At 52.0% G+C, this 19,809-nt stretch overlaps 1 protein-coding gene across 1 annotated transcript in view; it reads right to left on the reverse strand.

Moving 5' to 3' along the window:
• PIWIL1 (piwi like RNA-mediated gene silencing 1) overlaps positions 1-19,809 on the reverse strand; it is a 1,334,367-nt gene that overhangs the window by 159,085 nt on the left and 1,155,473 nt on the right. The window contains exons 17-18 of the mRNA XM_069620111.1: positions 15,849-15,919; positions 15,520-15,673 (exon numbers count right to left, since the gene is read on the reverse strand). Coding sequence (XP_069476212.1) covers positions 15,520-15,673; positions 15,849-15,919 — 225 coding nt within the window. The remainder of the gene's footprint in view (positions 1-15,519; positions 15,674-15,848; positions 15,920-19,809) is intronic.

Below are 19,809 nucleotides of genomic sequence, written 5' to 3' on the forward strand. Positions count from 1 at the left end.
GAAAAAACGTGAAAAAATAGCACTAACGCTCGAGAGCAATAGCACGAGGATCCCAACACATGAACGTGCGGTAAAAATCTGAAGATGGCTGCCAGAGGCGGGGCTTAGGTAGAGGGCAGTCATTGGCTGTGGTCAGTATGACGCAGAGACCAGTGATTGGTTATTACTACGAAAGACAGATCAGAAACGAAACTGATACTGGTTTTTTCTTTACCGAGGATTCCCAGCCTGACGACGGGGAATATTCATGAGCATGTGAATCCATGCCAGACCCCATGCTGGAGAAAGTGTTTTCCTCCTTAAGTCCATATATGTTGGACAAAACAACACAAAGTGCAAAAGGTCCTCCACGGGGTACTGACAGCAAGGACAAGCCTGCGGTTGAGCATTGTGAGACCAGTTTTTTGAGCGGGCCCCCAACCATAAACAGTCAAATCGTGCTCTTGTAAGTGCCCAACGGTCATAAAGTTCGTTACTTAATAACAAGTATGGCTGGATAGTGTCTGCGATAGTTAAAACAACATGCCTTCTACTAGCACAAGTGCCTAGTGCAACAGACTCTCTGTTTGACTCAAGGATGGATTTATACAACTGCTTGTGGGCCCTTACAACACTCAGTCAAAAAGGCTGGAGGGCAGATGAGGCTCGCACAGTAACTGATTCACACATTTCTCAATGTAAATGAGCCACGGTATTTTCTTGGCGGCCGGGCTGCTTACCAATGCAGTTATGATTTTATGTGAAAGAATGGCTTTCTGATTTGACCATAACGCCAACCAATGCGCAAGGGGGGGGGGGGGGGGGGGGCAGTAACCATTCATCACCAATATGGGGGCACCCTAGTTCCAAATGGGTGCCATAATTTGGGGCTGACTGCGGGAGCCCAAGTAGTTTTTTTAAGAAACTATTCTCAACCTTTTCGATGCTTGGAATCTTTTCAATGCCCCACAGTGCAGCCCCATAGTTAGTGGCTGTTTTGGTTTGTGCCCTGTAGACTTCAAGGATAAGCTTGAGTGCATGCCCTAAACAGTCATTTTGAAAACGGGATATGCCACCCAAGGCCTGTCTCATCCTCGTACATTGTTTGTCCACGTGGCCAAACCCTCGCCAGTTCTCAGTAAAGCCGATTCCCAAATATACAAAACTAGTAACCCTGGGAATGGGTTCTCCACCACTCAATATCCTCCGCATCTTAAGGGATCTGACGCCTGGTCTCCTACAAGCCATGACGGCAGATTTTTTGGAGTTTACTGAGTTTGTGAGTGGCCATAAATTCAGTGTAAACATCCACCAGACGTTGTAAGGCTATAGGGGTACGCGCTATAAGAACCATGTCATCGGCGTAGCCTAGGACAAGTAGGGAAACACCTCCTATTCTAATGAAATCTACATTACAGTTAACGAGGGCCTGGTATACACCGTTTATATACAATGCAAAAAGCACCGGTGCCACAACACAACCCTGGCGTACACCCAAACAGGTCTCGAAAAAGGCTGTACACTGTCCCTGGTCACCAAATCTCACACAAGCTGATGTGTTTTCATGTATTATTTGGAGCACCTTGACCAGATCTTCCGGGCAACCCACGGCCCAGAGCATCGCCCTGTCCACTTTATCGAATGCGGTGCTTAGGTCCATGAAAACCAAGTATGGAACAAGTTACTTACCTGTAACTGTTGTTCTCCAGCATGGGTCTGGCATGGATTCACATGCTCATGAATATTCCCCGTAGTCAGGCTGGGAATCCTCGGTAAAGAAAAAATCAGTATCACATTTGTTTCTGATCTGTCTTTCATAGTAGTAACCAATCACTGATCTCTGCGTCATACTGACCACAGCCAATGACTGCCCTCTACCTAAGCCCTGCCTCTGGCAGCCATCTTCAGATTTGGTAGCACGTGAAGAGGCAGTATGACCAAGTGAAGAGCCGCAGAGGGGTAGGCGGGAGGGTTCGCATGTGAATCCATGCCAGACCCATGCTGGAGAACAACAGTGTCACTCGCAGTCGCGGCCATTGCCGCGACTGGCGATTTCTTCCGCGTTGGAGTTTGAGAGGACGCAGAGGAGGATTACTTTAGCCCTTTTTCTGTGTTCGCTCCGCAGCTCCGAACGCGGGACGCAACGCTGCCGGGAGTATTTAAATCCCCGCCTCCCGGCAGGTCGTTGCGTTGCAACCCCCCCTCTGTTTACTTTTCGACTCTGGGTCCTTCGCTCTTCCTCTGCACCTCGCTTTGGAATTTCTCAGGGGTTACTCCCCTTGGATACTTTTCTCCGGGGTTCCGGCCTTTCAGAACACCGTACTTTGTTTCCCATTTCTCTTTGCCGCCTGCCCTGGGCGGCGCTAGCTGTGCTTTTTTTCTCCGGCGGTCTCTCGCGCTCTCTCTCTCTCTTTCTCTCCTGTTCTCTCACCTTGCTCTTTTTGGTCCAGTCAGCGTGGGGGGTTCCTTCCCTTCCGTGCTCCTCCGCAGCGCTTTTCTGGAACATTTTCGACCTCCACTGCAGCCTCCTCAGCTGCTGCCTTCTCCGCCTGCGCTTCAGGCCCACTGCTATTGTTGGACTTGGACATTTATTGGCCACCCTTCAGTTGTTGGAGATCCTTCGCTTCCTTCTTTTTCATCTGGGAACAACTGGCCTTCGCAGGCAAGTCTTGGCACCTCTTATCAGGGTTTTTTTCCCCTTTGCGGGTTTTTCCCTGCATTTTCTGGCTTGGTCCCGGGAAGGAGGTCACTGTGCCGCTGTTCTCACCCAGCGGCCACAGTGGCTTCTCTCCGTGACAAGCCCACGCACCAGAAAAAGGAGAGAGACTACCTGGCACGTCGAGGACTGCAAGAAACCATTGACTCGGAAAGCTCAGGTGAGGAGAACGTGGGTACAGGGGAAACTCGGCCAAGGGTACTTGTCAAGTCACAAACAGTTACAGGTAATTAAGTTTTTCCTTCTCCAGCATGGGGTCTGGCATGGATTCACATGCTCATGAATATAAGAATAAATAGCAGTACACACATGCACAACCACGGGGGGTGGTAAAAGGCTCAACATTAAGCAATACAACAACTCAACATTAAGCATCTCTTACCTCCTCACCAGGCTCACCTTAAGCGAACAGGTTGCGCAGAACTGCTTGGACGACCCTGGACTCCTCCCTGGAATCCCGATCGACGCAGTAGAATCTCGTGAAGGTGTGCGTCGACCTCCACGTAGCAGCCCTGCAGATGTCCAGCAGGGGCACACCAGATAAGAACGCCGTAGTAGCAGCAATCGCTCCAGTCGAATGGGCTCTCGGACGGCCTGGCAGCGGTCGGCTAGCCAACCGGTGACAGTGCATGATGCAGCCGGAGAGCCATCTGGAAATAGAAGACTTCGAGAGAGCCTTCCCTTGATTCACAGGTCCAAAGTTCACGAACAGCTGTGATGTCCTCCGGAAACTCTTTGTGCGGTCCACGTAGAACTTCAGCGCTCTAGCCACATCCAGCGAGTGCAAAGTCCTCTCGGCCGGCGACGAAGGAGACGGGAAGAAAACGGGTAACACCAAGGGCTCGTTAAGATGGAAGTCCGACGGCACCTTGGGCATAAAGGAGGAGTGCGTCCTAAGCACCACCCTCGAGGCATGGAAGGAACAAGTTACTTACCTGTAACTGTTGTTCTCCAGCATGGGTCTGGCATGGATTCACATGCTCATGAATATTTCCCGTCGTCAGGCTGGGAATCTTCGGTAAAGAAAAAACCAGTATCAGTTTCGTTTCTGATCTGTCTTTTGTAGTAATATCCAATCACTGGTCTCTGCGTCATACTGACCACAGCCAATGACTGCCCTCTACCTAAGCACCGCCTCTGGCAGCCATCTTCAGATTTGGAAGCACGTGAAGTGGCAGTATGACCAAGTGAAGAGCCGCAGAGGGGTAGGCGGGAGGGTTCGCATGTGAATCCATGCCAGACCCATGCTGGAGAACAACAGTTACAGGTAAGTAACTTGTTCCTTCTCCAGCATGGGGTCTGGCATGGATTCACATGCTCATGAATAAAGAATACATAGCAGTACACACATGCACAACCACGGGAGGTGGCAAAGGCTCAACATTAAGCAGTACATCCAACTCAACATTAAGCATCTTACCTCCTCACCAGGCTCACCTCAGGCGAACAGGTTGCGCAGCACTGCTTGGCCGACCCTGGACTCCTCCCTGGAATCCCGATCGACGCAGTAGAATTTCGTGAAGGTGTGCGTCGACCTCCACGTAGCAGCCCTGCATATGTCCAGCAGGGGCACACCAGAAAGGAACGCCGTGGTAGCTGCGATCGCTCTGGTGGAATGGGCTCTCGGACGGCCAGGCAGCGGTCGGTTTGCCAACCGATGACAGTACATGATACAGCCGGAGAGCCATCTGGAAATGGAAGCCTTCGAGAGAGCCTTCCCCTGATTGACAGGTCCAAAGTTCACAAAGAGTTGTGACGTCTTCCGAAAACACTTCGTGCGGTCCACGTAGAACTTCAGCGCTCTAGCCACATCCAGCGAGTGCAAAGTCCTCTCAGCCGGCGACGAAGGCGACGGGAAGAACACAGGCAACACCAAGGATTCGTTGAGATGGAAGTCCGACGGTACCTTGGGCATGAATGAGGGGTGCGTCCTGAGCACTACCCTCGTGTCGTGAAAAGTCAAGTACGGGGCCTTGCATGAAAGGGCCTGGATCTCTCCCACCCGTCGTGCGGAGGTGATGGCCACAAGAAACGCTGCTTTCCACGACAGAAACTTCAACGGGCCGAGTGCAGAGGCTCGAACGGAGGTCCCATGAGCTTGGTCAGCACCACGTTGAGCTCCCACGCCGGGGCCGGAGCCTTCACCGGCGGGAACGATCTGAACAGTCCCTTCATGAACTCTTTCACCAGACGATGAGACCACAAGGACGTCCGGCCCGTGGTTCTGGTGTATCGGGAGATCGCAGCAAGATGAATCTTGATGGACGCGTGTGCCAGTCCAGCTTTGGCCAGCGTCAGCAGGTACGGCAGTACCTGGGGAGCCGTAATCCGTAGAGGGTTAATCTTCTGTGCGTGGCACCAGACAGAGAACCTCTTCCATTTGTGTCCGTAGCATTTAAGAGTCGAGGACGCCCTGGCCTTTGCAAGAACCTCTCTGCAGTCGGCCGGTATGTCGTATCCTCCAAACTCTAGCGCTGCAGGAGCCAGGCCTGCAAGTTCAGCGATTTCGGGTCGTGGTGGAGGATGGCGCCTCCTTCCCTGGAGAGAAGATCCGCGTCCACCGGCAGCTTGATTGGCGGGGACGCTGACAAGTCCAGAAGGTCCGGGAACCATATCTGCCTCGGCCACGGAGGTGCGACGAGGATCATCCTGCACCGTGACCTCTTGAGCTGGTTGATGAGTCGAAGCAGCAACGGCAACGGAGGGAACGCATACAGGTATAGGCCGTCCCAGGGACCCGAGAACGCATCGCCCATGCTTCTCGGCTGGGGAAACCTGCTGGCAAACCTCTTGCACTTCGAGTTCGTCGCTGTTGCGAACAGGTCGATTTGGGGTTTGCCTGTTCGCATCCTGGCGCAGTTCCTACTCGTGACACGCACGGAGCTCCCTGCTGAGCGAGTCGGCGATGGTGTTGCTTTCTCCTGCCAGGTGGAAGGGAACCAGGAACATCCCCTGGGCGACCGCCCAGTGCCACAGATCCTGTGCCTCCTTGGATAGGGCTGGGGATCTGGTGCCTCCCTGCTTCCGTATGTAAAACATTGTTGTGGTGTTGTCCGTGAAGATCCGCACCACCTTGCCCTTGAGCGACGGGAGGAACGATTTGAGAGCCCAGAACAAGGCTCGGAGTTCCAGGACGTTGATGTGCAGGAGCCTGTCCTCCGGGAGCCAGAGGCCTCTTGCGTGGAGATCTCCGGTGTGGGCGCCCCAACCTTCCAGGGAGGCGTCCGTCGTCACCGTCTCCTGGTACGCCGGCGTCTGAAAGTCCTTGCCCGCCGTGAGGTGCGCTCGAACGCCCCACCACTGAATCGCCCGCTGGAACACCTCGTTGAGGGGGACCCCGTCTTCGAAGGTGCCCGTCGCCTGCATCCAACGGGTGTCGAGAAATTCTTGAAGAGGGCGCATCCGTAGTCTGCAGAGGCGCACCAGGTAGATGCAAGAGGACATCATCCCCAGGAGGGACTTGATGGACCTCACCCTGGCCACGTTCGTGGCTAGCAGGCGCTGCACTTTGCCTAGAATGGTCTTCGTCCGTTCTTCCGAAGGGGCCGCGAGGCGCCTCCCTGTATCGAGCTTCGCTCCCAGAAACAGGGCCACCTGCGACGGCACCAGCTGGGACTTCGGGTAGTTTATGGCGAATCCCAGGTCTGTGAGTAGCTGGACGGTGAGTTCCCGCGTCCTTGAGCTGATGAGCCAGTCGTCCAGGTAGGGGTAGACGTGAATCCCCTGCAGGTGCAGCCACTGGTGCTAGGCACTTGGTAAAGACCCTGGGGGCCGACTTCAATCCGAACGTCAGTTCTCTGTATTGGTAGTGGCGTCCCTGGACGATGAACCTGAGGAACTTTCGGTGACCTTTGAGGATGGGAACGTGGAAGTAAGCATCCTCCAGGTCCGACGACGATAGAAAGTCGCCTTCCTACAGCTGTCCCAGTACGTGCTGGAGGGTGACCATCCTGAACTTTTGTGATCTGATGTATTTGTTCAAACTACGAAGGTCCAGGATGGGGTGCCAGCCGCCAGTCTTCTTCCTGACGAGGAAGTACCTTGAGTACACCCCGGAGCCTCTTCGGGACAAGCTCGATGGCGCCTTTCCTGAGCATTGCCCGTACTTCCAACAGCAGTTGTGGGACGTGATTTTCCTTCCTGGGCACAGGTGGAACTTGAGGGCACTTCTTCAGGAATTCGATAGTGTGTCCTCTTGCCAGGGTATCCAGCACCCAACGGTCGGTGGAGATGGAATTCCACACGCCGACGAAATTCGTCAGCCGGCCTCCCACCGGGGTGCTTCGGTGGGGGCCCGAGACCACGGCCGGTTCAGTCCTGCTTGGTGGAGGAGGCCTTGCCGCTCTGGCCACCTTGCCGACGAGGCGCTCCCTGCTTGCCGCGACCCCTGTAGGACTCCTGAGACGAGGAGCGTGCCGCCTGTCGGTAGGACGACGAGCCACCGCTGGATCCCTTGGAGCCACCCTGTCTGCCTCCGGAGCTCCGAAAGGGCCGTCGTTGCTGAAGGGCTCCTAGGGCGCGGGCCGTCTCCATGTCCGTTTTTATGGCTTGGAGGGATTCGTCCACCGCCTTCCCGAACAAGTTGCTGCCGTCGAACGGCATGTCCAACATCCTTGTCTGGACGTCCTGACGGAAGTCGGTCGCCCGGGGCCAACCCCGTCGTCGTAGGCAAACACTGTTGCCCAGCTGACGGAAACCCGGTATCGGCAATATCGGTTGCCACCGTTATGGCGTGGTCCGACGCCACCTCGCCCTCTTGCAGTATTTCCAGGGCCTCGGACCTCTTGTCGTCCGGCAGGAAGTCCAATATGGGGGCCAGCTTAAACCAGAGCTCCCTGTCGTAACGGGCCACGATCGCCAGGGCGTTGGCCGCTTTGATCGTCGTCGCCGCCGACGAAAAGACCCGCCGCCCCATGGCGTCCAACTTCTTTCCCTCGCCATCCGGCGGAGAATTCGACGTCGAGGCTCCTGACCCCGCCGCTTTCTTCTTTGCCGCCGCTGAGACGACCGAGTCTGGCGTTGGCTGGGCCCTGAGGCACCGGGGAGCGGTTTCGGGGACCCGGTACTTCTCGTACCGGTCCCGTTTGGCTGGTGCCGTGGAGGGGTTTTTGAGAACCGACAGGCCCTCCTCCCAGATGTCGATTAGGGGCACCGCGATGACCATCTTCCTCTTGGCCTCCTGGCGCTGATAGAGGAAACCTTCCCTTTTCTGCTCCTCCGGGCAGAGCTGGAACAATTCGGACGCCCTGGCGATCATGGCGTGGAATGAGCCAATCTCGTCGGGCGGCGAGGCCCGTGCGACGGTAGACCCGTTCCGTCGTCGTCGCCCTCAGAACCCGTCGTCGAGCCCAACGCACCGTCATCTCCCGACTCGTGGGAGGACGAGGAGGGAACTGTAGGCCTTAAGGGGGCGAGAGGAGGCGAGGGTTGGGTCCTCCGTCGTTTGTTCTGAGGACTTCCCGACGGGCCAGGTTGCGGGTCCTCCGGCCTGGGCCGCGGGAATCTCGCCCTTATCTCAGAGCATAAGGACTGGATGGCAGACAAAATGGCCCCCAAGCAATCCTGAGGCCTAGGATCCGGCTGTGCCGGAAGGGAAGGCTGCTCTTCCTCACCATTGTCGTCTTCCTCGGTTATCTCCCGAGGATCTTCCTGACGGGATTGAACCTTCTCGAAAGTCGCCCGTTGGACTTCGAGGTTTCTCACGGCCTCGGTCAGTTCCTCCTACGAGGCTGATTCCGAGCTCGAGGAGGGCACCGTGCCCCCCCTCGCTTCTTCCATCATGGTGGCCACGACGATGGGCTGAAAAGAGGATTCCCTCCTTGGCGGCAGGGAAACTGTAGTCCCAGAGGCAGTCTCCGCTGGCGGTGTCTCTGCCGGCTTGGCAAGAGTCTCCGCGATAGCCTCGATAGAGGCCTTCGCCTGCTGGGTAGGGGCCTTCACCACCTTAGGTGCATCCCGGGCCTTCTCCTTCGGGGGAGGGGCGATGCCTCGCTCCCCCTTTTCCGAGATCGAACGGGGCTTCTCCCGAAGCTTACCCGGGGTCTCGGACTTTCTCTTCCCCGAACCGGAGCATTGGCTCGTGGTTGACGGCGCCGGGGAAGGTGCACCCTGCCTGGCGACCGAAGAGCCCAACCTTTCGGCACTCCCGGAGCCAGCGGACTCGCAGCGCTTGGCCTGGTGTTGGGCCCCCGTCGCCGGGGCGCCCGCACAGGACTTAGAAGCCCGCTCGGACCCTTTCTTCTTCTCACCCGTCGAGCCCTTCTCCAACCAGCTTGAGAGACGGGATCGACGGTCCCTCATGGTCCGCTCCGACAAGTTCTTGCAGAACTGGCAGTCCTTCTCTACATGAGTCATGCCCCCATGAAGACAGTAGAGGCATCGCAAATGTTCGTCTTCCTTAAACACATTCTGCAGCCCGCATCCAGGGCAGCTGCGAAACAGCTTGGGTCCGGGCGACGAACTCGCATCCTGGGCCATCTCGAAGTAGGCCGCGAATCTTCTGGAATCCTCCAAGAAGTTGATTCGACGAAATCTTCACCCTTGAGGGGCGTAGGAAAATCCCGCAACGGGTAGCCGTTAACGGGAGTAGAATCGGTAGAGCTTGAGGCTCGATTAACCGATAAAATGTGAAAATTCACCTGATAAAGCGCGAAACACGCAGTAAAAGCCCGAGAGCTAAGCACGAGGACTCCCAACACTTGAACGTGCGGCAAAAATCTGAAGATGGCTGCCAGAGACGGGGCTTAGGTAGAGGGCAGTCATTGGCTGTGGTCAGTATGACGCAGAGATCAGTGATTGGTTACTACTACGAAAGACAGATCAGAAACGAAACTGATACTGATTTTTTCTTTACCGAGGAATCCCAGCCTGACGACGGGGAATATTCATGAGCATGTGAATCCATGCCAGACCCCATGCTGGAGAAAAACAAGTTACTTTCTTACCTGGTAACTTTCTTTCGATGGGATGGTCCGACGACGTATTCCATGTCTATGACATGTAATCACCACAGCTGTGCTGCTTCGGAAACTTTTTTTCGGCGTCTGCGTCCTGCGTCGATGACGTCGATGCGCCGTCGTCGAGGACCTCCTCCGACGTCATCCGATGTGATAAGTAGGACGCACGACGCCCGTAGCCTCAGTTGTAGTTTTTTCCCCCAGAACGTGTGACACTAGCCAACTGCCAGTCAGACACAAAGCCTTGCGGAACGTAAGCTGCAATCGCAAAGAAATTCTGCAGCGGGGAAGGCAGGGCGGGAGCGATATGGAATACGTCGTCGGACCATCCCATCGAAAGAATGTTACCAGGTAAGAAAGTAACTTGTTCTTCGAGGGGATTGGGTCCTCCGACGTATTCCATATCTATGACAGACTCCCAAAGCAGTACCAGAGCAAGGAGGAGGGAAAGAATTTAGAATCAAAATTAAGAATAGCCAATCAAATAGCAGAGCAAAGGACCGCCTTGCCAAAGGCCAGATCCTGTGCTCGGATGGAATCAAGGGAATAGTGACGTACAAATGTATGTACTGAAGCCCAGGTGGCTGCATCACAGATGTTGCGAATAGGAACACCCCTCTGCAGGGCAGTAGATGCAGCCATACCCCTGGTCGAATGGGCCCGGAAGCCAGCCGGTGGGTCCTTACCCGCCAAGCGGTAGCACTCCGAGATGGCCAAAATAATCCAGCGAGACAAAGTCTGTTTCGTCACAGCTTGCCCTAAACGCTTTCCAGCGTAACCAATAAAGAGTTGATCGTCCACTCTGACCCGGGACATGTGCCTGTAAATCACTCATTCTGCGAGCGGAAGTAACCGCAACTAAAAACACAGTTTTCAGAGTTAACAGCCTCAAAGGGCAAGAATGTAAAGGCTCAAACGGAGCACCCATAAGAAACTTAACAAGGTTTAAATCCCAACCGGGCACCAGGAAAGGTGACGGAGGGAACACATTAGTGAGCCCTTTCAGAAACTGTGAAATTAAAGGGATTTTAAAGTAAGAACACTCTTCAGACGAGCGCCGCCAGGTAACCTTTAATGGTACCCACTTGCAAGCCCCTGTGGGCCAAAGAAAGTAAAAAGGACAGAACCATGGGGATGTCACCTGCAAAAGGATCCACATTCTGAACTCGGCACCAGTCGCAGAACTTACGCCAACTGTACAGAGACTTTGTTGCTGGCCTTTGGGCTGAAAGCAACACCTCCATCACGTCTTCAGTGAGATCCCAATCCTTATACCTCAACCTTTCAGAAGCCAAGCGTGAAGGTTGAGGGATCTGACCTCTGGATGGAGAACCTGACCCCCCTCCCGTGAGAGCAGATCGTCTCGGTAGGGAAGAGGACGCGGAAGGCAGATGGACAAGTCGAGAAGGTCCGGGTACCACGTCCTCCGAGCCCACGCCGGAGCAATGAGGATCATCCGGGAACCGAACTTCCGTAACCTCCGCAGCACTTGCGGGATGACGGGGACTGGAGGAAACGCGTACATCAGCGGGAACGACCACTCCACCACAAACGCGTCTCCTAAGGCTCCTTTTGGAGGAAATTCCCGCGAGCAAAACCTTTCGCACTTCCGGTTGACACTGGAGGCGAAGAGATCCACTTGAGGGGTCCACCAAAGGGCGAATCATCTCCAGGAGAATCTCGTGAGCCAACTCCCACTCGTGAGAGATCATGCTCTGCCTGCTCAGAGCGTCCGCCGTCACGTTTTCGTCTCCGGCCAGATGAACTGCCGAGATTGAAACTTCCTGCTGGATGGCCCAGAACTCGAGCTGCATCGCCTCCCTGCACAGAGGAAGTGACCCTGCCCCCCCCTTTTTGTTGAGGTAGTGCATGGCCACTGTGTTGTCCGTCAGGATCAGGACACTCTTTCCTCGCAGTCGGCAGAAAAGCCTTCAGGGCTAGCCTGACGGCCCTAAGCTCCAACAGATTGATATGGAGTCTGGACTCCGACGGAGACCAACGACCGCTGACTGTCAGCCCGCTGGCATGAGCTCCCCAACCTGTGAGGGATGCATCTGTCACGATCATCACCTCTGGCCAGGGAAGCCAAAAAGGAGCCCCCTTCATCAAGTTGCCTTCGACGGCCCACCACAGAAGGTCCCGGGCGACCGAGGGCGGCACCTGAACCGGGTCCGACATCCTGCCGGAGGATTGCGACCATTGCGTCTTGAGCGCCCACTGCAAAGATCTCATCCGCAGGCGAGCCTCTGGCACCAGAAGAATGCAGGATGCCATGAGGCCGAGCAGCCTCAAGAACTCGAACGCTGGGAGCGTCTGGGCATGCTGAAACTTGTGCACCATCTGCTGAATGTGAAGAGCCCTCACCTGGGGAGGAAAACACTGCCCCAGGGAAGTGTCGAGCACTGCTCCGATGTACTGGAGCCGCTGTGTTGGCGTCAAATGGGACTTCTTTAAATTGAGGGAGAAGCCCAGCCTGTGAAGGGAGTGGCAGGTGACGGACAGATGATCCGGGACTTGCTCGGGAGAGCTCCCCCTGATCAACCAATCGTCCAGGTAGGGGTAGACGTGAATCCCCCCTTGCCTGAGATGCGCTGCCACCACCACCATGAGCTTGGTGAAAACCCTCGGGGCGGAGGTCAATCCGAACGGCAGGACCCGAAACTGAAAGTGCGAGTCGCCAACCGCGAACCTCAGGTACTTCTTGTGCTTGGGATGGATCGGCACATGGAAGTAAGCATCCTTGAGGTCAAGTGACACCAACCAGTCCTGAAGCTGAAGGGCCTGGAGGACTTGAGAGAGTAACCATCTTGAACTTGTCCTTCCTGAGGAGTTTGTTCAAACCGCGCAAGTCCATGATGGGTCTCAATCCCCCGTCTTTCTTTGAAATCAAAAAATAAGGGGAATACCATCCCTTGTCCCTCTCCGCTACAGGCACCAGTTCTATGGCGCCTTTCTCCAGCAGGGCTTGAATTTCCTGCGCAAGGAGCGGATCCGGACTCTGCAAAGAGAGGTTCCCCGGTGGATTGTCGCGAGGCCTGTGCCGAAAGGGAAGACAGTAGCCGTGGGTTATGATCTCCAGAACCCACACATCTGAAGTAATGGCTTGCCACTCTACAAGATGCTGCGCCAGCCTTCCCCCAACCGGCGAACCATGGGACATGGCCTCATGACTGAGTGGGAGCGGCCGCGGCGTTACCTGAGGGCAAAGAGGCAACTGCCCGAGCGGCCTTGGCACCACGGGTACCCTGTCCTCTTTGACTGCCAGCTCCTCTCGCTTTACTGAAGGACGAGTAATAGCGAAAGGAACCACCCCTCCACTGCTGTCCCCTAGGACGAAAAGGCGGAGGTTGGCGAACTGCAGCGCCCAACGACTTCGCTGCAGCTTTCGAGGTCTGCAACCTCTCAAGGCTCTTGTCAGCCTTGCTGCCAAAAAGGTGTTCACCGTCAAAGGGCATGTTGAGGAGCCGAGACTGCACATCAAGAGCAAACCCCTACTTCCGCAACCACGCAAACCTGCGTATCACGGTGCTCGCCGCCATGGACCTACTGACGCATTCAGCTAAGTCCAAACCCGACTGAACGGACTCGCACATGGCATCCTTACCATCCTGGACCATAGCAAGGAAACCATCCCATTCGTCCCCTTTGGGAATATGTTCAGCCGCTAACGCAACACAGTTCCACAGAGTGTGCGTGAAACGAGACAAGGCACAAATGGAGTTGGCCGCCTGAAGCGCCATACCACCAGAAGAAAACACTTTCTTCGCCCAGCCATCAAAACGTTTGTCGTCCCTATCAGGAGGGATGGTAGGGTACGACGCCTTCTTTGCCGGGGCCGTGGCCGCCTGCACCACCAAACTCTCCGGAGTAGGGTGCCTGGTCAAGTGGCAGGGGTCGCTACTGGCTGGACGGTATTTTCGCGACAAGGATCTGAACACGATTCCTAGCAGCGAGAGGTCCCCAGATATACTGTTGATCTCCCATTCATTCCGCTGGGTCACACTCAAGCATCCAATCACGACTACGGGCATTCATTCATGCAGGCAGGCAGCCAATAAGGCACGAGGTATTCAGGCCATTCACTTCTCTCCAAACACTCACAACAAGTTATGTGTATTGGGACAAGTACCGAGCCATTCAACACTCCAAGCTGCATTCATACCGGTTTCGGGCAGGGTTGTCTCAGTCATTGGGTCAGCCACCAGATACTAGACACCCACAACACAGAATGCATATTCGTCACACACTATTCACCCAGGTCCCACCCACAGGAGGTACCCACAACATACATCACCGGGAAGGCTCCAGCTAGTCTGACTGGGCCTTCACAACAACACCATATATGGCACTTCCGTCCAACAGCCAGTCAGGGGGAAGGGACAGAGTCAAGGCTTCCCAGGACTTTGGGAAAACAAGGTAATGGGTAATAGAAAGCAAGAGGCCACCGGGGCCATCTTGTTTTCCATCAGGGATCAACTGATCCCAATGGCAGGGCCGGGGTATCCCAAAATGGAGGATACTCCGCGCACCTGTCAAATTCAGCATGGAGCTGCCACCAGCCCATACCCTGCTCTGTGGGCCGCCCACAGGTGCACAAAAACATACACTAGGGGCACAGGGTTGTACCCCCACCCATGGGTGCCATAAGGGTACCCCACGGGTCCGTTCACCAAACCAAAAGGAAGAGCTGCACCGTCAGGAGTCCCACATGAACTGAGTGGGAAACACGACAGAAGCCACGATAAAAAGCAGTAAAGGACAAGGATACGGAGGCCCTGTCCCTCCGATGCATTTCCAGCATCACAGAAACTCTCTCCTACTTGGCGCCAGCAGCAATTGCATATAACAGTGCCAGATAATACAAAATAATGCCTTAAGAACTATAACTGGTAAAACCAAGAGAGAACACATCATAGGTGACAGGAGGGAACTACATTGGCTCGCCATAGAAGACCGTATCGTATTCAAATGCTTGACATTAGTCCACCGCTGTCTATTCAGAAATGCCACAGAATAACTTAAGCAATTCACTTGGCACAAGCCCAACCGTAATCTGAGATCAAGAGACAAAGGACAGTTACGCGTCAAACTAGCAAAAAGAACAAATGGGCATGGCAGGTCCTTTTCCTCTAAGGCCATACCAAATGGAATGAGCTGCCTATGAACTTAAGAACTGAAACAAACTACCGATGATTCAGGAAGAAACTGAACACCCGGTTCTTTAACTAAAGCCACAACACCAAAACTTAGGTCCCAAAACTAACTTTCACTCTCTGTCGCCCTGCCACAAAGTCCTCTGTGTTTTTGTAATGTGCTCTGATGCTGCGGGCTGCAGCGCTATATAAATACATTAATAAAAAAATAAAAAATACCTCAGAGTCCGAAGCGAATTGACTGTAGTTGCAACGGCCCTTCTGTGCAAATGAAGATAAATCAAACATAGGAGTTACTTTAAGAGCGGGACCGCCTTTCAAAGCCACTGCGTCTTTTACTACACCCTATCCCCGCACATCCCCATCACTGACAACTCTTCTGTTTGGTCATTCTAAGCTAAGATAACTAAGGCAGACTATTCAGGAGCCAGCCCTGCACCTAGCAATGTCCAAGATGCTGAATTTGTGGAGCAAGGAATCCAGTCAACAATGTCTGAAAGGAAACTTAAAGAAGTGTTATGTATTCTGAACAGCAGGTTTAGACACCATAAGAAGGAAACCATCCCGGAAGACACACTGCATTGGGTCCACTGTGTTTTAAGTATTTCAGGAAATTTTTTGCTCAAGACCAAGTTATTATTACAACACACAAGAATACATTTTTAGCAAACTCTAACACAAACAAACTCCCAACACATCCATTCCCATCACTTACTTGTAATCATGGCCAACAGATTTCAAACAATCCAAGAACTGTGGTACCTCATAGTTTACCAATGTTTTCAGCTGTCCATCTCCTACGCCATCACGGTAGACAATGATCCGGGCAGGCATTGCATTGTTAAAAGAGAACCAAGCTCTTAACGAAGCTTAAAAAATTAAAAACACATTTAGACCCACAATAAGAATGTGGAAACAGAATGCATATTACAAATCCAAATGCTGTACTATTTGATAGGAAAACCTAAAACATGAGTTATTGAAATAGATTATCGCAAATCCTAGTCTGGAAAAGAAAGACTACAGAAAAAAACACTATCATACCTTGCAAGCAGACTTTGAGACCATCCACTATCTCCTGCCCACGATCTTGCAATACACAGCGGGAAAACCAACTAGTTGAACAAAATGCAAATTAATAAATAAAAAAATGTCAAAAAATAAAATCAATAAAAAAAGCTTATGTTCGTTTCAACGATGCTTAAACAGATTTATATTTTTTGATATATTGGAGGAGACACTACATTTTCAATTTTTTAAATCAATTTAAGTTCTATTCAATTGACTTTGGGAACATAGGAAGACATGATATTGGAGCACAGTTAAGTTGTATAAAATAAATCGCTTACCCTTAAAGGAGAAGTTATCAGGATTTTCTATCGCCCAATGGGTAGAGCATATTACCTTTGATTTTCAGACCTTTACTCATGTGAACCGCACTGGTCAGAAACCATTGTCTTGTGATTATGTAATCCGTTAACTGCATCAAGTTCAAGAGATCTGGTGGCAATAAATCATAACTTGCGCCCATCAAGCTGCCATCAGTTTGTCGGACAGATATGCTACACCACTAGCCAGGACGTTGGCGCATAGCGTTTGCAAAAGTTAGCTGTCAGCACGTAAAGACTGGATGGGGATATGCAACAAGTGTTCTACAGCATGGGTCTGGCATGGATTCACATGTTCATGAATATTCCCTGTCGTTAGGCCGGAAATCCTTGGTAAAGAAAGAAATCAGTTTCATTTCCGAACTATCTTTCTCAAAACAACCAATCACTGAGTTCTGGGTCATACTGCCCCCAGCCAATGACTTCCCTCTACCTAAGCCCCTTCTCTGGCAGCCATTGTTGGGCAGAATCCTGGGCAGTGCCCTTAAGGACCACTACACAAGATTAAGACTACAGGTGGTAGCACAATTCCACCTTTGGTAGAAGCCTGTACTACACTGTTCAAGTGGTAGCAGTAGCGGAGCGGCCAGACTTATCTCAAGAGCAAATGTGCAGTAGTAGAGATTACACAAAGGACTACAATTATTGTGATTGAAGCAAACACTGACTCAAGGTTTCTGGTTAAAAAGTAAAAGTACATTTATTTTAAACCATCTGTTCCCAAAACACTTCACTTCTATTAAATTAAAACCACACTTCAAATACACTATACACAACCAATTCCCCTTGTGCAGAACAATTCAAGGGAAGTACCTTTGGATTGGACAGACCGGTGTTGTGAAACAAGGACGTTAGCGGGGGTTGTTACGTGATCACTTTTTGACAGTAATGACAGTTCGGTCTTACGAAAGAGAAGCGTACCCATGAGAAGAAATGTTACCGTAGTCAAACACACTTAGCACATGAATTAACACAAGAGAGGTGGGGACGAAAAAAAATCATAGGTGTTAGGCAGAATCCTGTGCAGTTCCCTTAGGGAGCACTACACAAGATTAAGCCTACAGGTGAGAGCAATAAATCCCCTTTGGCATCAGTCTGTACCACAAAGATTTAGCTGGTAGCCGTCGTTGAGCAGTCAGACTTATCTCAAGAGGGAGATGAGCAGAATTCAGGGTGTACACAATAGGCCTACAGTACTATGGCACAAGGAAATACTAACCAAAGCTTTGTAGTAAAAAAAAGTAGATAGATATTTATTTTATACACTTCTAGTAAAACACATTTATCACAGTCATCAAGCAAGTTAAAATAAGTCAAAGAGAAATATACACACTGCCTAGTTAAATTGTAGACCAAGTGAACCGGAGTGAAAACTGACCAAAACGGCACAGTGAAAACCACACACAAGGGATACTCTAGCAATTTCTCACAAGGGAGGGAAAGCACAAGTTATATAGAAATGTCTTCTTACACACCCTAGCAACACTTCCCATGAGTGTGTGAACCAGTTTAAGCAAGGCAGTGCATCAGTGTAGAAACTACTTAAATGAAAACTGAGCAAAATGGCATTTCACAGGGTTTAAAAGTGGGAAGGAAAGGGTGGTTATAGTAGGCGCACCAACACAGTTCTAGTTGAGAAGCAATCTAGAGAAGGCAGTTCTAACAAATTTAGCCAGAGTCAATAGGCCTGTGCCAGAGTCCGTGGTACAGGGCCCTTGTAGCTGCAGTAAAGTCTTTGATTAACGATTTTGAAAAGGTGGATGCAGAAGGTGAAAGACAATGTTAAGATAGAGGGGTGGCCAACCTAACAGGTAGGTAAAGGATTTAAAACAACTTTAGCTCTACCGCGAAAGGGCGGCCTGGCGGAACAATGTACCTTTAAAACGAAGAAGTGGCTCCTGCGGTGGCGGTTGTTCCTGGTAGTTCCTGCAGTTCGGGGGATCCAGCAGAGGAAGAGAGGCTCTCGTCATGGAGGAAGGTTTGAGTTACTGCACTACCCAGGGATGAAACCAGCCACGGTGCTGCCAGACGAATAAAAGGTACGCTCCTTTAAATCGCGGTCCGGATGGACTGGTGCCTGGCAATCTGGCCTCTGAGTACAGGGTACTGGCGATTCGACCAAGGCAGGTCCGGGAATGCGATTGGCAAACTGGTTGGCCCCACCAGCTCAAGGGAAGAAGGCTCTTGCAGATGAAGATCTCCTCTCGTCGTGTGGAGAAAAGTGGTGAGACGCTGCAGCATGGCTTCACCGGTGGTTGTCGTTGCAGAAGTATTTGGCTTCTCTCCTCTTCGGCTTCTTAGTTCCAGTGGCGACTTCTTGCTCTTCCAGTCCACAGGACCCTGCTTTTATGCAAAAAGATCCCCATTCATACAGCCTAGCTGTCACTCACACAGTGGAGTGGTCATCTTGGCGGGCACCCTCCAGCCTATCAGGGCAGAGTGAGACATGGGTTGCTGAGGCAACCCTGTCCAGGGGGTCCTACTCCCCCTCCCACACAATGGATCCACCTCAGACTCAGTGGCGGCGAAAGGAGGGCTTCTTGGCAGAAGCCCGCCAAAAGGACGAACAAAGAATCCCCGACCTGGGTTAGGAGATTAGAGAAAGACACAGAGAAAGAATTTATATAAAAGTTCTGGCAATTAAAACCTACCGGAGTAAAGTTAATATAAAAATAAACCGGCGGTATGTTAGAGGCTGTCAGTAAATGTGGTAGCCTCGAACAATGGCAAAATCCCATAGGGAAATATTTGCGGTCAAATTATTTTGGTAGTAACCACTGCCACCAGCCAGAAACTTTTGAGAGGGACTGTACGGTACCTTCTCAAAAATGAACACAAGGGAAAAACTATTAACCCTTCCCAGTACCTCCAAAGTAAGATGGGTTGCAATGATTTAGTTCATAGGATTTGACTAGTAAAGTCAATGGGGACTGAGACAGTAGTCAGTCCCAGGGTATGGAGTCTATGTTTGGGGGTCGCTACGACACCCCTGTGTCACTGCACGGAGGGTGCTGTGTAACACATGTGGATAAAGATGGTTCCTATGGGGGTGAGCTAAACCCCATAGACATTCAACACAAAAAATAGCCTAGAACACACATAGGAAATCTGCATAAGAGTGGGAAAGAGAGTCACACTCTTAGCAGGAGAAAAAAAAAACCCTTCAAATCCAGAAAAGCTGCCGGGGGACTCTATAGGTAAGGGAAATTAGCCATAGAATGAGAATTCTCCCTAACACCCACCTCTGTGGGCCACACACAGGTGCCCAAAAACACACTAGGTGCACAGGGTTGTACCCCCACCCATGGGTGCCATAAGGGTATCCCATGGGCCTGTTCACCAAAAACCAAAAGAGCTGCACCGCCAGGAGTCCCACATGAACTCCTGCGCAGAAAACACGATAAAAAGCAGTAAAGGACAATGATACGGAGGCCCTGTCCCTCTGATGCATTTCCAGCATCACAGTAATGTTTTCAAACTGAGTAAATAAATGTATATTCTTTTACCACTTTGTGTAACTTGTTCTACTGCTCACTTAAACTCTTGAGATAAGTCTGGCTGCTCAGCCATCGCTACCACTTTACTGTGTAGTACAGGCTTGTACCAAAGGTGAAATT

This window comes from Ambystoma mexicanum, chromosome 10 (assembly GCF_040938575.1).
Source record: "Ambystoma mexicanum isolate Mex_15411 chromosome 10, UKY_AmexF1_1, whole genome shotgun sequence".
NCBI classification, from domain to species: domain Eukaryota; kingdom Metazoa; phylum Chordata; class Amphibia; order Caudata; family Ambystomatidae; genus Ambystoma; species Ambystoma mexicanum.